The 17,270-nt window shown below is 31.8% G+C and overlaps 1 protein-coding gene across 1 annotated transcript; it reads left to right on the top strand.

Annotated features, from left to right (window-relative positions):
- The first annotated feature begins 10,970 nt into the window (after positions 1–10,970).
- On the top strand, positions 10,971–16,953 carry LOC109812587 (Alpha/Beta hydrolase fold-containing protein). The gene is made up of 8 exons (XM_020376579.3): positions 10,971–11,130; positions 11,580–11,907; positions 13,478–13,675; positions 14,033–14,305; positions 14,533–14,635; positions 14,785–14,903; positions 15,424–15,600; positions 15,946–16,953. Exons 2-8 carry the CDS (start codon positions 11,593–11,595, stop codon positions 16,756–16,758), a joined length of 1,998 nt encoding a protein of 665 aa, XP_020232168.1. The 5' UTR covers positions 10,971–11,130; positions 11,580–11,592; the 3' UTR covers positions 16,759–16,953.
- The last annotated feature ends 317 nt before the right edge of the window (positions 16,954–17,270 follow it).

Raw genomic sequence — 17,270 nt, 5'->3', positions numbered from 1 at the left:
AAAAATTATTAAAAAAATATCATAAATTTTAAATTTTCACATTTATAAAAATGACTTATTTTTCCAGAGACAAAAAACTGTAATTGCATATTTTGACGGATTATCTCAAAAAACCGACTTATTTCACAGACAAGTTTTTTTTTTCCCAAACAAAAGCTAAAATTTATGGAAAAAAATGTTTTACATACACACTTAAATCTAAAAAAATTTAAAAAAAATACTAATCATTTAATGATGTTAATTAGTAGGCTAGGGCAAGTACAGGTTAATAGTTACAACTATTTACGCACTTGTTTCATCATCAAATTTCAATGGCGAACTATGAAATTTAATTTTGAACATCGTGAAATCTTGGCAATAGTTAGTTACTAGTCATTCGATATTTGATGGTATTAAATAGTAGGCTAGGCCTAGTAAAGAGATTTTTATTTTAAATCCAAGGAAAGAGATGTTTTTCTCGTGATTTCATAAGAAAGACTGATCCTCGTCATATGATATTACAAATAAGATTTTTTTACACAATTAATTCATATATTTCATCACAAATTTGAAGTAATTCTTATAAATTGAGGAAAGTGATTTCAAGCATGGAATGCAGTGGTAATTATTGATTAGAAACTTAATTATTAAAATTTATGATAAAATAAAAGTTAAAATTAATTATAATATTAACTATTAATTTTTTTAATAAATAGCTATTATTGTGCTTTATTCTTTAAAGTACAATTATCTCATTTTAAAATAATTAGATCCAATTTTAAGGTGTGACCTTTCCTTATTTTTTTAAAAAATAACTTTTGAATAATGTTTAGAGTGTGTTTTGTTAGACATTAGATAACTTATAAGTTATTTCACTCTTTGTTTTTGGTAGAATTTGATTTCATTAATTAAATACAAATAACCTATTGTGTATTTTAGTAAGGCTCATAATCCTTTAAAATTGTGTTGATTCTTTTTGTTTGGACTAATAATTTATTGGTTTTTAATTTTAAATAAAGTAAAAAAGAGAGAGATTTTGCATAAATATAAAATAGTAAGAGTTTAGAGAAAAATTTGAGATTAAGAAATGAGAAAATTAAGTTTGGAGAAGAAATAAAGATTAAGAAGTGAAAAGTTAAGTTAGGAGAAGAACAAGTAGAGATAAAAAAAATTGACAACAAATATAAATTATTAGAAAAGAGATAATGGTTGGTCATTAATCCATGGTTGGCACTTGTAAACATCTTACGTATTTTAAATTCCAACAACACTCACGGATTAATGAGGTACTACAATATTACCAATCACCATTTCCTTTATAATAATTTATATTTGTTTTCATTCTCTTTCTCTTTATTTATTTTTTTCCAAACCTAACTTATCACTTCTTGATTTTCATTTCTTCTCTAAATCATTAAAAAGGAAATAATGGTTAGTAACATCATAGTAACTCGTGATTCATGTTTGAAACTTGTAAACACCTACATATCTTAAGTTTCAATGATATTTACGGATTAACGAGTTAAGATAATGTTAATAATCACCATTTTCTTTCTAATAATTTAGATTTGTTTTCAATCTTTTTCTCCAATTACTTATTATTCTCAAAACTTAACTTTTCACTTGTTAATTTTCATTTCTTTTCTAAACTTAATATTTTTTACTTTTTGATTTTAATTTTTTCTCCAAATTCTTACTATTTTACATTTATACAAAATCTCTCTCTCTCCCCCCCTCTCTACTTTATTTTAAGTTGAAAACCAATAAAAAAAGATCCACATGATTTTAGAAGATTTCGAGTCCTACTTAAATAAATTTTTTGTATTTAATTATCTTAATCAAATTTCACCATAATAAACACTCTTATAAATTAATTTAATTAAAATAAAAAATATTTAATATGTCATTTTAGTTTAATTACTTTTAACTTATTTTCATAAACTACTTCAAGTAATTTATAGCTTATAAATACGAGAGACTTCACACAAAATAATATATTAATTTTGTAACAGCCCAAGCAACCCGCATGAGGATATTGTCCGCTTTGGCCCACGGCCGCACGGTTTTGCTCTTGGCGATGACACGCATGCCACCCCAAAAGGCCTCCTCCAAGGCAAGTCCTGCCAACCCATCAGAGTAGCGCAGCGACCCCACATGGCAAGATATTGTCCCCTTTGCCCTCAGGCCTCAGGGTTTTGTCCTAGGCAATGCCCTCATGGCATCCCTAAGGGCCTCCTCACAAGGAAGGTATCCACACCCATATATATGGCATGCTTCGTTCGCCTTCCTAACCGATGTGGGACTATATCCACCCCCCCTCAAGGGAGTCCAGCGCCCTCGCTGGCACACCGATCCGGGCCCCGGCTCTGATACTAATGTAACAGCCCAAGCAACCCGCATGAGGATATTGTCCGCTTTGGCCCACGGCCGCACGGTTTTGCTCTTGGCGATGACACGCATGCCACCCCAAAAGGCCTCCTCACAAGGAAGGTATCCACACCCATATATATGGCATGCTTCGTTCGCCTTCCTAACCGATGTGGGACTATATCAATGTAACAGCCCAAGCAACCCGCATGAGGATATTGTCCGCTTTGGCCCACGGCCGCACGGTTTTGCTCTTGGCGATGACACGCATGCCACCCCAAAAGGCCTCCTCACAAGGAAGGTATCCACACCCATATATATGGCATGCTTCGTTCGCCTTCCTAACCGATGTGGGACTATATCCACCCCCCCTCAAGGGAGTCCAGCGCCCTCGCTGGCACACCGATCCGGGCCCCGGCTCTGATACCAATGTAACAGCCCAAGCAACCCGCATGAGGATATTGTCCGCTTTGGCCCACGGCCGCACGGTTTTGCTCTTGGCGATGACACGCATGCCACCCCAAAAGGCCTCCTCACAAGGAAGGTATCCACACCCATATATATGGCATGCTTCGTTCGCCTTCCTAACCGATGTGGGACTATATCCACCCCCCCTCAAGGGAGTCCAGCGCCCTCGCTGGCACACCGATCCGGGCCCCGGCTCTGATACCAATGTAACAGCCCAAGCAACCCGCATGAGGATATTGTCCGCTTTGGCCCACGGCCGCACGGTTTTGCTCTTGGCGATGACACGCATGCCACCCCAAAAGGCCTCCTCACAAGGAAGGTATCCACACCCATATAAATGGCATGCTTCGTTCGCCTTCCTAACCGATGTGGGACTATATCCACCCCCCCTCAAGGGAGTCCAGCGCCCTCGCTGGCACACCGATCCGGGCCCCGGCTCTGATACCAATGTAACAGCCCAAGCAACCCGCATGAGGATATTGTCCGCTTTGGCCCACGGCCGCACGGTTTTGCTCTTGGCGTGCGGCCAAGAGCAAAACCGTGCGGCCGTGGGCCAAAGCGGACAATATCCTCATGCGGGTTGCTTGGGCTGTTACAAATTTCTTGTATTTAATTTAATTATGTGTGTAACTCTGCCCTATATATAGTTGTTTAGTAATTTTATTTTTACTTCTCAAATCTTTTTTTGAGCTGATACACAATTTTTTCTTTTGAATATTATTTTAGTTTTATATTTATTTGGGTATACTAAAAAAATATTTATTTATCAATTCAATTTTTTAATATGATTACGTTATATTCTATAATTTTACCTAATTTATAATTTATTATTTTATTATTAAATATATTATATGATATTTAAAATATTTTTAATTTAACAACTTTTTAATTAGTTTTTCAATTTAGCTATAATCTAACCATAATCCCACCTAAAAACAACATAATCCAACAACATTTTCTGAAATTGAATAGTGAATTAAAAAATATTTGATTTATTATTAAGGAACATTATCTGTCAGATACGAGATTATCTCTTTTAAAAATTTAACAAACATTAATACTAATGTATTTTAGAATCAATTGAATTGAACTCAACTATAATTGGAAAAAAAAATTACAATCATAAACTTTTACTTTTTTGTATTAGAATGTATTTTTCAATTAAATGTGATTTTAATTGATATTCAAGCATAAATTAAATAGATAAACATCCCATCTAACTTGAATTTTCTACATGTATCTCTAACTACTTAATTAAACAATATATACTTCTCGTGATTCATACCAACACAAGTTGGTTTAAAAATTGTCAACTTTAGACGTATGTATAATTGATTTCTTTTACTTAAATCCTACTGTACATTTTTTCGCTTTTTAGAAAATTACCAATTGTACTTTTTAGCAATAATTACAATGAACAATATATAGAATATAGGTAAATTTCTATGAAAAATGTTAATTATTCTTTTTAATATATATTTTTAAAATACCCACAACACTGGAGAGTTACGGGCAGTGGCCCTAACTTCCAGAGGCACCTATAATTGCGATTGGACAAATATAGATCTCACGAGCTATAAGAGAAAGGTAGGATTTGGTTGTTTTTTATTATTGGTTTCTTCAAAATGCGAAATGCATTCTTTAAAATATAAGAATAAAATGAAAATTGTTAATAAAAAATTTAACTATTTTAAAAAAAGTTTTATGTATATAACCAAAATTTTAATTATTCAATTTTGAATACTTATATTTAGTAAGTAGTTTTTTACTTTTTAATTAAAATACACAGCTCACTAATTTAAAGTGTGAAAGTGAAAGTGAAACCATGGCATGATGTAATGACTTTTTGTTCTTTATTGAAAATAGTGTTGGGTTTAACTGTTGAAGTAAAAGCCAAGCCATAAACCATTGACTTGTTTTTTCATGCACAAAAGCTGGTCCTCAATAAGATTTGCTTCACACAAAAGCTGTAGATCGAATACACATTAAGGTCCACAACCCTGCAGTTGTATTCATCAATCAGGGAATAGAAATCAATTGTCCCTTTTTGTTTGCACTTTCATGTTTTCCTATTAAAAAAATTGCCATGCATGGGATTAAAATATTATCTCTCCAATTATATTTTCGTTCATCTACATATATATTTTTCATTGAAAGGACAAGAAGCAAAACACGTATAAAAAGAGAGAGATAATTTGGGTCCCATTGATCCCCACAATTCAACTATTCAGCGGACCACGTTTTTAAGTCTAGGCAATAAAGACACACTGGTCCCTCTACTGTAATGATCGATGTGTCCCATTGCACTGATGGGAAATGCTAGCTACCACATTTGATTTCATTATAAGATCATGGATAAAAATATCACTCTAACTCTAACATGATTATAGATAATTAAGTTTTTAAATATCTTGATAAGGATTAGTTTTTTTGATTGTGTGTAGAAAAAACATTAAGAAAAAGCAACGTGGCTAGCTTCAAGTGCATGTATGACGAAGGTGGTAGAAGAAACAGAGAATCAGAACTGCCATGCATGTCTCAGAGGGCCTACATGACTTTCGGGCTGTATATGATAAAGGTAACTCTTTCATATCAGAAGACAGATAAAGATGGTCATCGTAGACTAGAATAAGGTGTGGGCTTCTATTTAAAAAAGTGACACTTTTTTTCTTTTCTTTTTTTTCTTTTTTATTTGCTAAAATGACGTGAAAGCATTAGGGGGAGGAAGTCACTTTAGTGAAACTGTATTCGGTTTGATTGATCGGTAATTAACTTGTAAAATTAAACAAGATGAAATAAAATAACTACATACCAATCACAATTAATCCAGTCAAACCTTTTTCAGTAGAAGGGAATGATGGTGATGATATTTGTTTGATAAGGAGACTAAAGTGTGAGAAACATTTAATTTAAGTATATGTATTAGTAGAGTTGTTGTATATATGGACAGAAAAATCTATCTAATGATACTATATATAGACATTTATTTAAAGCATTGATACTATATATGGACAGAAAAATCTATCTAATGATACTATATAGACTATCTAATGATATCTAAGAAATTATCCACTAACTTGTAGATATCGGGAAGAAGGAAGGAGTCTTTAGGACAAACTTTGCCCAATTATTTTGCATGATCTACGTTGAAGGAATGCCTACTGTGGATCACGAAGGGGCACCTATTTCATTAAAGTTTCTTTTTTTATATATGTATACATTTGAGTCAATCTTGGACTTTTTAGTTATTGGGCTTTGATGTGTACTAAGTAAGTCCAGGGTATAAATAGTGCTATTGTTCTAGTTTTAACTCATTCTTGCAAGACACAAACTTGTATAAGAAACTTTCTCTCTAATTCTTGAGAGTTATTTTAATTCTTATCTTAATTTTTTTTTATATTCTTGTGACGAATATTACTTAGCTCATCAATTCATCACAAATTATGGTTTTAATCTTCCATTTCTATTCTCATTTAATTTTAATTTTAATTTTTCCCAAATTAATCGAGTCCTGTGTTCTCTAGTTTCATGTAAATTGTGAATTTGTTGTTGTTTTGGATCCTAACCATGGGGATTTTGTATCATTTGATATCAAGAGCCTAGATAAACATAAAAAATAATAAAATTGAATCAAGTAGAAATTGGAGCAAAGCTAAAGAGGTTGATTCAAAAATTCTTCAAGTTTTCTTTGTCTTTTGTGTTTCTTCTTTGTTAGGTTTTGTTATATTTGTATTTGTGATTGTTTTGACACTAATTTTGGTTCAATTAGTGGAGTTTGAGTCTTCTTTTGTATTCTTCCTTATTCTTATTGTATTTTCATAATTCTCATCTTTGATTCATTCGTATATATGTGGTTTGGTGTTTTTGTGCTGCATAATGACTTGTTTTGATGAATTTAGGAGTATACTTAGTGAAATTATATTGATTTTACTTTGGTTAGGCACATATTATTGATTTTTATTTTTAGTGGTTGGACATTGGAAAAGAACATCTTCAAAATGTTCATTTTTTTTGGTTGTGTGCAAGAACACGAATGTGATCCATAAACAAATTATTCGAATGAGGTTGAGTGTTTTTGGAAATGTTGAAAACTTTGAAGACTTATTTGCAAATATTAAGAGTTAAAAAGAAAAAAAATATATATTTAAAAAAATTGGGCAAAAGTACAATAACAAAAATAGGGGTCAGAATGAAAATGTCGAAAAAAAAAGTAAGATCAAAATATAAATAAAATTAATATTTGAGAATAAAACAATTTGTCCTTTAGAAAGTCCTTCTACTATTTTTATAAATTCTTTTCCTATCATACAATTTTAGAGTCATTTTGCTCATTTAAGTATACTAATTCTCCACAAGGTAAAATTTGTTGAATATTTTGTTTTGTGTAGACCTTTTGACTTTGTGTTTATTTATTTATTTATTTATTGTCAACATTTCTTTTGAGTTTTCCTTTTTTTTTCTTTCATCTTTTGTTGTTTGTATTTAAATTTCCCCAAGTTTTTTTTTTCTTAGAATTTTCCTATTTTTAGATTCTTGAGTTAAACTTAGGTTTGTTATGTTTTTCACTTTGAACAAAATATTATTGATTTGTTGGTTCAAGTATTTCTAAAGCATCAAAATATGGACAAAGTGAGGGAAAATGCAAGAAATGTCATTAGAGAAAAAAAATTTTAAAGTGTGACACACAAAAAAAGTAGTGTAAATATTTAGTAAGTGGTGAAATCTAAATATTTTTGTTATTTTTGTGCTAACACTTCTAGCATGGGTATGACTTTTTTTAGTAAGGATAGTGATCCACCTTCTCTAAAGATAACTAAAATCATGACAAAGATTTTGAAATAAATTGAGAGATTACAAAAGAATAGTGAGAGATGGTTGAAAGTGAGGTTTAAAGGGATTAAAAAAATACCTAAAAGATTAATGAGAAGTCATAAAGTGTAGAAAGAAAGAAGAAAAAACTCAAGTCTTCTTACTCTTATTATGTAAGTGATAAGGGGTTTGATGAAAATGATGGAAAAGGGAACTGCAGAAGGCATAAAGAGAAAGAAATCCTATGAGGAGTGAAAGAAAGCATAAGGAGAGAGAAGTGTTTGGGAAAAGTGAAGGTAAATATTCTTAAATTTATTAGGAGTAGTGATTCAAAGTGGAGAAAAGAAAGACACTATAAAAAAAAGGCTGAATGGTGTTAATAAAAAATATAATACTTTTTTCAAAATAGTAAAGTAGTATCTAAACTTTAAGAGTGTAGATAAAAAGTTGAGAGTAAAGAATACAAAATATTTTTATATTGATTTGTCTTAATCATTGAAACTATGTCCAATTCTTAATCAACTTGATTAAGTTTCACTATCTTTTACAAATATACAAATATTCTTTTACTAATCACTTATGGTTCAACCTAAATGTTCTTTGACTTGCCTCTTCAATGCAACTACTCAAGTATTCTTTTATAAAGGTTGTTTATTGGATGAAGAAGGTGAAAAAGGATGATGTGGTGTTTAGAAAAAGGAAAGGAAAAATGAGAGTGAGAGAGGGAAAGAATTTGAGTAAGTGGGGGAGACATTTGTGAGTTTTGGGGTGTGAGGAATAGGGGAGACATTTGTGGGTTTTTGGGCATGAGGAATGGGGGAGGGTGATTGGGTATTTATAAGCTTTATATAGGATAAGATAAACTAGGATAAGATAAACTATGATGTCCTATTTAATTAATTTTCATGATAGCATGCTAAGTAATGTGTGTTATAATTCGTAATCATTACATGTAGAGGTATTAGATTCTAAACTCACATTAACAAGAATTTTCAACATAACATCTCACATAGGCTAAAAAATCAATTTGGCTCATTAGAAAGTCTTTAGAAAAGTTTTGTCCAAAAACTTTAAATTTTTTTTTGTAAAATTCAATTCACCCCTTCTTGAATCAACCAATTTTTCTTACAGCTTGGGCAATCAATTTAGTAGGATTAACAAACGGTCACTCTATTTGTTTCCACTAATGGTCTTTTCCCTTTGCCTTCATCCTAGCATCTTCAATTTGATTTTGAAGAGCTTTTGGCCTTTCCCCCTTTTTTGGGCTCCTTTATTGTATTTTGGAATATTCACTCGCAACTTCTTATCTTCGATATAGATTGTGTCTTATACACTCCCCACACCTTTTCTCACCTTTGAAAAATACTTCACATATCAGTTTCTTTGAAAGTATCAAGGAAGTGAGAGAAGAAGAAAGAAGTGACCTCACCCTAGAACTCCTTGCACCCATAATGACTCCCTCTCTTGTCTCGCTTCTCTCTTTATGTGCCTATCTCTTTTCTTTTTCTCTTATTTGTATGTGTGCATTTCGTACATTATGTTCCACATTATATTCATAATTAGTCATAGTATTTTTTTTTGTGAAATATCTTACATTGTCATCATATATTATCCTTTTTAGTTTTATCCCATTCTATTTTACTTTTTTAACATCTAAATGAAATTTCAAAAGTTTTATTTAAAAGAAATTGTCAATAATAAAAGAATTTTATATAATAATTTAAATAATTTTTTACAAGTCTAAAATATAATTTTAAAATATAAAAAGAAGAGGAATCAACTTATTTCATTCAATAATTTATGTCTTATATCAAGTTTTAATAATCCAATCGTTGAATTAAAAGTTCTTAATATATATATATATATATATTATTTTCACAATTTTTTATAAAAAATTTAAAATTATTTGATACTCCATTTTATTAATTCAAATTGATGAATAATCATAAAAATATTTTATATTTTAATTTAAATTAATGAAATAGAATATCAAATAATTTTTAAAATTTGTAAAAGTTTACAAACTTAATCTATACATTAAAAACTTTTAATTCAACAATTAGATTATTCAAATTTGGTATAAAACAAAATTATTGAGTAGAGTAAGTTTAATTAAATTTACTTTTGAAGTGGATGAATCCCACTTCATATAAAACTATTTATTTTATTTTTAATTATATATATATATATATATATATATATATATATATATATATTGTTTATTGCACACATGATAATATTAGGTAATTATTGTTCATGTTTGTTTCTTCTATTTTCTTTCTTTTAGCTTAAACATACCGTTAAAGATACCAAAAAAAAAATGTCGTTCACGATATTTTTTTTCTTATAACTATCAATAAAAAGAAATTAATTAAAACATACTGCCATTGTTAATATTTCTATTCTGAACCTAATTTTATTGGTCCCCTTAATTAGGTAATTTTCGTCTTCGTAGTTTTAATTACTTAATTTTATGTTATACATTTAAAAAATGGATAATTTTAGTTTTACCGTTAATTTTCTTTTAATCACGATATTTATAAAAAATATTTATTATTAAAAATAATGACTAATAAATGAGTATTTATTTTTTAATGTACTTTATTTCAAATCTAAAAATAATATTCAAATACTATTAAATTAACTTTTAATTTGTATTTAAATAATTATTTATTTTTTATAAGTTAAATTATTTGATATGAAAAATAAAATTATTTAATATGAAGCAGTAAATTATTAACATTTAATATTTATAAATATGGTAATAAAATATTGAAAAATTTTACTTGTAAAAATAAATAAATAAATAATATCACGTCAAATTAGACGCTTATATGGCATAAACTGTCTAATTAAAATTGCAACGTTTCCAAATATTAAATATTTATGACATATAACTGAAATTTATAGTAAATTATAAATATTATATTTAAATATATAAATTATATTTAAAATAATCACTAAAATTAAGTTAGTGATTGGATGGAAAGGAAATGAAATAATTAAAAACATGAAAATGTAGATTTAACCTTCATTATATAAAAGAATAACATGTTAACAATTTTCTTTATTTTTAGTTAGACTTGCCAACAATTTGAAGGAATATCTTGAACTGGTTGTAACAAGTAATAACAATTTAAAGTTATAAGTTTTAACCTGTAATTTGTTAAGTAATGAAATTAGAGAGAGACAATATGACGTGTGAATTTGCTGGTGTAACTTATCATCTAACACTACATTGACGTGGTCTGTTTTCACTCCATATGCACGCGCCACGTGTCCATTAAACACATTCAAAAAATACTATTCTTAATTTCTTGTTGCTTCGTCCAGGTTCAAAGAAAACTGCAAAGTTTATTATTACTATATTATTGTTTTAATATTATTATTATTCAACAGAATAAAAACAGACATCGAAACACAAAATTGCTTCGGTGCTATCTATGGTCCCTTCGTACCCAAGCTAATTTCCCCCTCTTCAAATTTCTCCAAAATCACGTTATTCAGGTAAGTTCATTCCTCTATTTTTATAAATTTTTTATCCTGATTTTGGAAGATTTAGGGTTTTGGGTTTCGGTGTGTCTTCATGTTCTTCAGGTTGCTCCGATTTTTGTTTCATTCTCTTAATTCATTTTGATCCTAATTATTCTGATTTTATTAATTGATCAATCGAATGAATCGGTGTTTTGAAATTATAGTTCCATGGCAGCTGAAATTGTCGAATTAACCCACCAACCAGATTTCCCTTCTAGTTCAAGTTTTAATTTTTTTTTCCCTTTGTTATTTTGATGCCCCCTATGAAAAACAAATGTTTTTGGTTTGTTTTGTTTGATTTGATCACGGCTGATTGAAAATAAAGGATTTGAAGTTGGCTTGTATTGGGAAATTGTATCACAGTTTTCTGTTATGAATCGTTTTCCTGATGAAGTTTTTTTTTTTTTTTTTTTGGATTATAGGGATAGTAAACTGATGGCAACTGCAACCATGGCTACTGCAGCAGGTGCAGCTGCCCTTCTGTACTACACATTGAATAGGAAATTGCAGACTGACGATGCCATCGATGAAGATGGTGAAGAAAATGGCAGTGATACGCCCACTGACACGCCCACTGATACGCCATTAGGTGGTGATCGTGTTTCTCATCGGTTAATCCAAGCCCCTGCTACATGGTTGGAGACAATTTCAACATTGTCGGAGACTCTCAGGTTCACTTATTCAGAGACACTTGGGAAATGGCCCATTGGGGATTTGGCGTTTGGTATCAGCTTTCTTCTAAAGAGACAGGTAATGACAATGAGTAGATTTTGCTTTTGTGTTTGAAGCAACTGAATAAGCAGGAAAGCCGTGGCATTTTGTTTATCTATTTATAACTTTGGATGCATTTAAGTAATAAGTAGAATAAAGAGTTGGTATATTTGTAGGAAAGACAGATGCATATTTTACAGGTAGATCTATAATTGAACAAAAATGGTAGTTGCAACCTGCAACCTGCACTTAATGTGTACCACTCACATAATTCACCTAACAAAGTACACATCACTGACTTTGATGAATGAGAGGGAGAGAGAGATAAAGAGAAAGAATAATGGACGGTGGTCATGAAAGTTATGTGAGTGATGTGAACTTTTTCATGTGTAAATAACATTGTTGATGACTGAATGGTTGGAAGGCTAATTTAATGCTCACCAGCTCAATAAAAAAAAATTATGGTCTTTAAAGAAATAATCCTACATTTGGAGAACAGTGTTATAATTTATATTCTCTCTGAAGTGTTCCTTAAATATGATTTTTTTTTCATGGGTGTTGTTTTTGTTTTGCTTTTCTACGGCTTTGCAACATCACAGCAGTGGATTGGGATTATCATTTGCAAAATTTGAACTGCTGCTGTTAATCATTAACACTTTCATGTTGTCGTATTAGATTATTCTTGGATTTTATGATTTACATGATATAATTTCTATTATACTTTCTAGGAGAGTAATATGGCTAAATATAAGTTGGAGTTCGGACTATTTTCTACAAAATGAACCCTTCCAAGGTTGTTCTCATGACTTGTGCAACCTTGTATATTTGATCTTGATTTAAATCATATATTAAGCAATTTTTTTGGAGGTAGATCAATTTCTTGCTATCCTTGGAAGACATATTAATTTATTAGCCTGAAGTCCTGGACTACTGAATTTCCTCATCTCAGCTTTACATAAGTAGATAAGAAATTGCTCCGTAATATTGACTTTGTGCCAGTTTAATTTGTTCATATTAAGCTGTTGTTCAAGTATAGTAGTTGCATATCTTCTTTTTCAATGCTCGTGGTTGGATGTCAATGCCATGTTTGTTTAGATTTTGGCCACTCAAACAATCCAGCCTGTCCAAATTAAATGCTTACAGTATTTGTTGTGTGGTTAAGACGTAAGGTGTTTAAAATTGATAAATATTAGGATTTAGGAGTGCATTCTATTGAAGTAACTCATCATTAGCTTTTTACAGCCAAGAAAAATGATTTTGAGCAAGAACTAAGACCTACTAGTTTTTCAAGCAAGGTCTGCAATCCTCAAAAAATAAAAATAAATAAAAAAATTGGCAGGTTGGACCCTGCAATTTTCTAAATGTATCCCAATTCCCAACAATTATAATTCAGAAACTAGTTAACTAGTTATACTTTGTAACGTCCAGGCAAAGTTCAAAATTCCATAATCATTTTTTACTTCTAATCCAAATGGACCCTAAGATAATAAACTATTGATACTCACAGAACATCAGCCTTATTTGACATGAAAAATGTGGTGTGTGGTTTTGATGATTCCTTTTTCTAATTTATTTAAGTTTGACTTAGTTTCTAAATTATGCTTTGCAGGGGAACTGTCAAATTGACAGTGTTTTTTGTGGTAACGACAGTGTACAGCTGAAAGGATCTGAGATTACTGCTGAACTCAAGTATTTCTTAAACTTGTTGACACTGTGTTGGCATTTTTCGAAGAAACCCTTTCCCTTGTTTCTAGAAGAAACTGGCTACACAGAACAAAATGTTCTCCTTAGGGAAGCCAAAGCAGGAGTAAGTTTTGTTTGAATTTTAGGAAAAATTGATAATAGTTCAATATCTGTACCGTTTTGACTACATTTTCTTTTGAGGAAGGATGGAAGGCTGAAGCAACAGAGGATGTTGTTTTAGACTGAGAAAATATGGGATCAAAAAGAGGTAGTTGGGGCTATTAGGGGTTTTCTTTTTGTTTCATTTTTGGAATATTTATGCAAGTTTTTTCTTTCTTTTTTATTTTTTATCTTGAAGGGGGTAGGGTGGCTCAAATGGATCAGATACAGATAAATAAGTAAAACTTGCTACCATGTCAGTAAGCTGTATTCATTTGGTAAAAAATGTATGTTTAAACTTGTGTGTTCATTTGTAATGCAGATTTTGAAACCAGCTTTTACAATAATAGCTGATCATGACATGAGATGCCTTTTGTTATTGATTCGTGGCACACATAGTATCAAGGATACTCTCACAGCTGTTACAGGAAATGTTGTACCATTTCATCACACTGTTGTTCATCAGGGGGGTGTCAGTGATTTGGTTTTAGGTTATGCACATTGTGGAATGGTTGCTGCTGCTCGATGGATTGCAAAGCTTGCAACTCCTTGTCTCCTTGAAGCACTTGGCCACTACCCTAACTATAAAGTTAAGGTAAAGTTGTTTCTTTTTATAATATCCCCTGCTCATTTGACTAAATATTCCTTTTGACAGACACTTCCCTGTTAGACCATAATATCATCTTTTTAATTGTGAATATATATATATATATATATATATATATGTATGTATATATATATTATTATTGTGATCTAGCATGCATAGCTAGTACCTGTAATGTAGTTTTGTGGATTTCTTTTTAAAAGATTTTTTAAACACAGATTGTAGGGCACTCTTTGGGTGGAGGCACTGCAGCAATTCTAACTTATGTTTTGAGAGAGAGAAAGGAACTGTCTGTCGCCACATGTGTTACATTTGCTCCAGGTATGTCTTTCTTATATATATTATTATATTTTTTGGGTTTATATGATTCTACACTTTTATTTTCAATTTGAAAGGGTAGTATCCTAGAACACTTTGGGATTAATATTGACAGCAAGTCTCTTGAACCTGACATCTTGTTACTCTTGCAGCTGCTTGTATGACATGGGAGTTGGCAGAGTCTGGCGATAGTTTTATTACATCTATTATAAATGGAGCTGATCTGGTGCCTACATTCTCAGCTGCTTCTGTAGATGACTTGCGTTCTGAGGTTGTGATACTTAGCATCTTGTATTGGAAAATGCTTTTAGTCTTGATTTATTGACCGACATTTGATGATATTTGTTGGAGATACATTGGGGAAGGGTAATTAAGACTTGCAGACCCAGATGTTGTACTAGATTGTATGACTCCAGACAGTTTAGAGGACATTATTCTGGTGGATTTAAGTCACATTTATGGTCATGAACTATTTTAGGTTCTCTCAAAACTGTGTCAAAGGAAATGTGGGATTTTTAGAAAGCAGTCTTATAAATGTCCTTATTCTCACATGAAGTTATAGGGATTCAACAAAAGTTTTGCATTGGCTGTGCCTGTTACTCTCGCTTGAAGTTTTATTCCTACACAGAAATTCACAATGCTCCTGATTTGATTTGCTTGCCGTATTGGAATTGGTTAAACCAATACACTTGCTACTATGTTTTTTGCATGATGAATATGTTTGCAGCTCATAAAATTTCATTTTAGTCACTCTGTCATTTGTGTATTTAAATTACTTTTTCAATTTTCAGGTGACTGCATCAGCATGGATAAATGACTTGAGGAATCAAATTGAACAAACAAGAATACTCAGTACTGTCTATCGTTCTGCTTCAGCTTTAGGTTCTCGCCTGCCATCGATTGCCACTGCTAGAGCAAAAGTTGCTGGGGCTGGGGCCATTTTGCAGCCAGTTTCTAATGGCACCCAGGTACTTTTTCCTTCTGTTATATAAGGTCAATTCACTTTTTGATTATCATGCAACAATATATTGTCTTTGAAAGCAGGGCAAATAAACTATCCATTGTTGAAAATTAAATAAAAAAGGTCTTTCTTATCTTATCTTGAACAAAATTTATTGATGTTGCAATCCAGTTGTTAAAAAAGTAAGTACAAATTATTTTGTTCTTTTTATCATCAGACTAACTTGGAAGAAAGAATTATTTTAATCTTGTTAGTTCTCTTTTAAGGTTAGTGGTTGATTTGTTCAATCTGATCATGCAAGAAGTGCTAGTGCATCTGCTTTTAATCCATGCCTGACTTTTGAAAACTGCAGGTTGTGATGAAGAGAGCTAAGAGTATGGCTCAGGCAGCATGGACACGTCCAAATCTCAATTTATCCTCTTGGTCATGCATGGGACCTCGTCGCAGAGTCTTGAGTGGTCATTCAAACTCCAAAGATGGGGGAAGTTCCCCTACATCTTCTACCTCTAGCATTGTTGAAAGTTCTGAACCGCTTCTTGGTTCTCCCACAAAGGCGATTAATGCAAAGAACATGAACCTTCCTGTATCTTCATCTATAGAAGAGTGGTCTTCTGAGATTGAATGTGGCAATGGAAGCAATCCTGATGCTGAGGTGGATGTTGATCACGATGACATTGAGAACATGATGGACCATGACAGATACGAGGATCAGATGAGTGAAGTGGAGTTGTGGCAACAACTGGAGCATGAGCTATATGATGGACCTGAAGGCGAGGAGACTGATGTTGTAAAGGAGATAAGGGAAGAGGAAGCAGCCATAGCAGAGGAAGTAGGGCAAACCCAGAGCTCTGCACCAGAAATAAAAGAAGTCCACAGATTTTTCCCTCCAGGAAAGATAATGCACATTGTTACACTCCACTCTGACATCGCCGAGCATGAAAATGATGGTAGCCCCACCTCTGTAAGTTCAGATAATAGCCAGCTAAGTGAGGCTAAGATTGGGATTTTTCTAACTTCAAGGTCTCTATATAGTAAACTTAGACTTTCACAGAGAATGATCAGTGATCACTTCATGCCAGTTTATAGAAGGCAAATTGAGAGGCTAATAAAAGAACTTGAGGAAGAATCTATTGAGGATCACAATACACAAGAGGTAGTGTTATAGTCAAAGACACTTAAAAAAGTTTGATTTGTTTGTACCATACTGCGTGTCATTGGGTGTTTTTTGTCCCATTGATCTCGGAACAAGTCTCATAGGAACTGCAGTTTTTGTGTTATGCTGCAATAAGGTACCCAAACGAAGGTGATTACGGCCACCTAATTACTGATGCTACACTCTGATGATCAAATGGAACCAACTCATTACTGGATACTTTTAACATTGATGTTTTGCCGGGGAAATGTAATTGTAAATGGTTCCCCAAATCCAAGATGTATGTAAATAATAATGTGGCAAACTGACCAGTAAAAGGTTAAAGTGATTCGTGGTAATTCGAATGAAATGATTTGCTGTCTTTGTGAATTGAATGTTTGATGTACTGTATGTATCATGCATCCAATTTTTTATTTTTTTGATTCGTTAAACGTGCTAGTTCTCCACCATCATTATCAGTTTGGTGGGAATGGTTGGAGTGAGTAACAGAAAGGTTTGAGCTGGACCCAGGTGAGTGAGCAAGT

The sequence above is a fragment of the Cajanus cajan genome, chromosome 5 (genome assembly GCF_000230855.2).
Source record: "Cajanus cajan strain Asha chromosome 5, NIPB_CcT2T_4, whole genome shotgun sequence".
Classification (NCBI taxonomy): domain Eukaryota; kingdom Viridiplantae; phylum Streptophyta; class Magnoliopsida; order Fabales; family Fabaceae; genus Cajanus; species Cajanus cajan.
The sequence above is the reverse complement of the archived record's forward strand: the minus strand, read 5'-3'. Positions and strand labels throughout refer to the sequence as shown.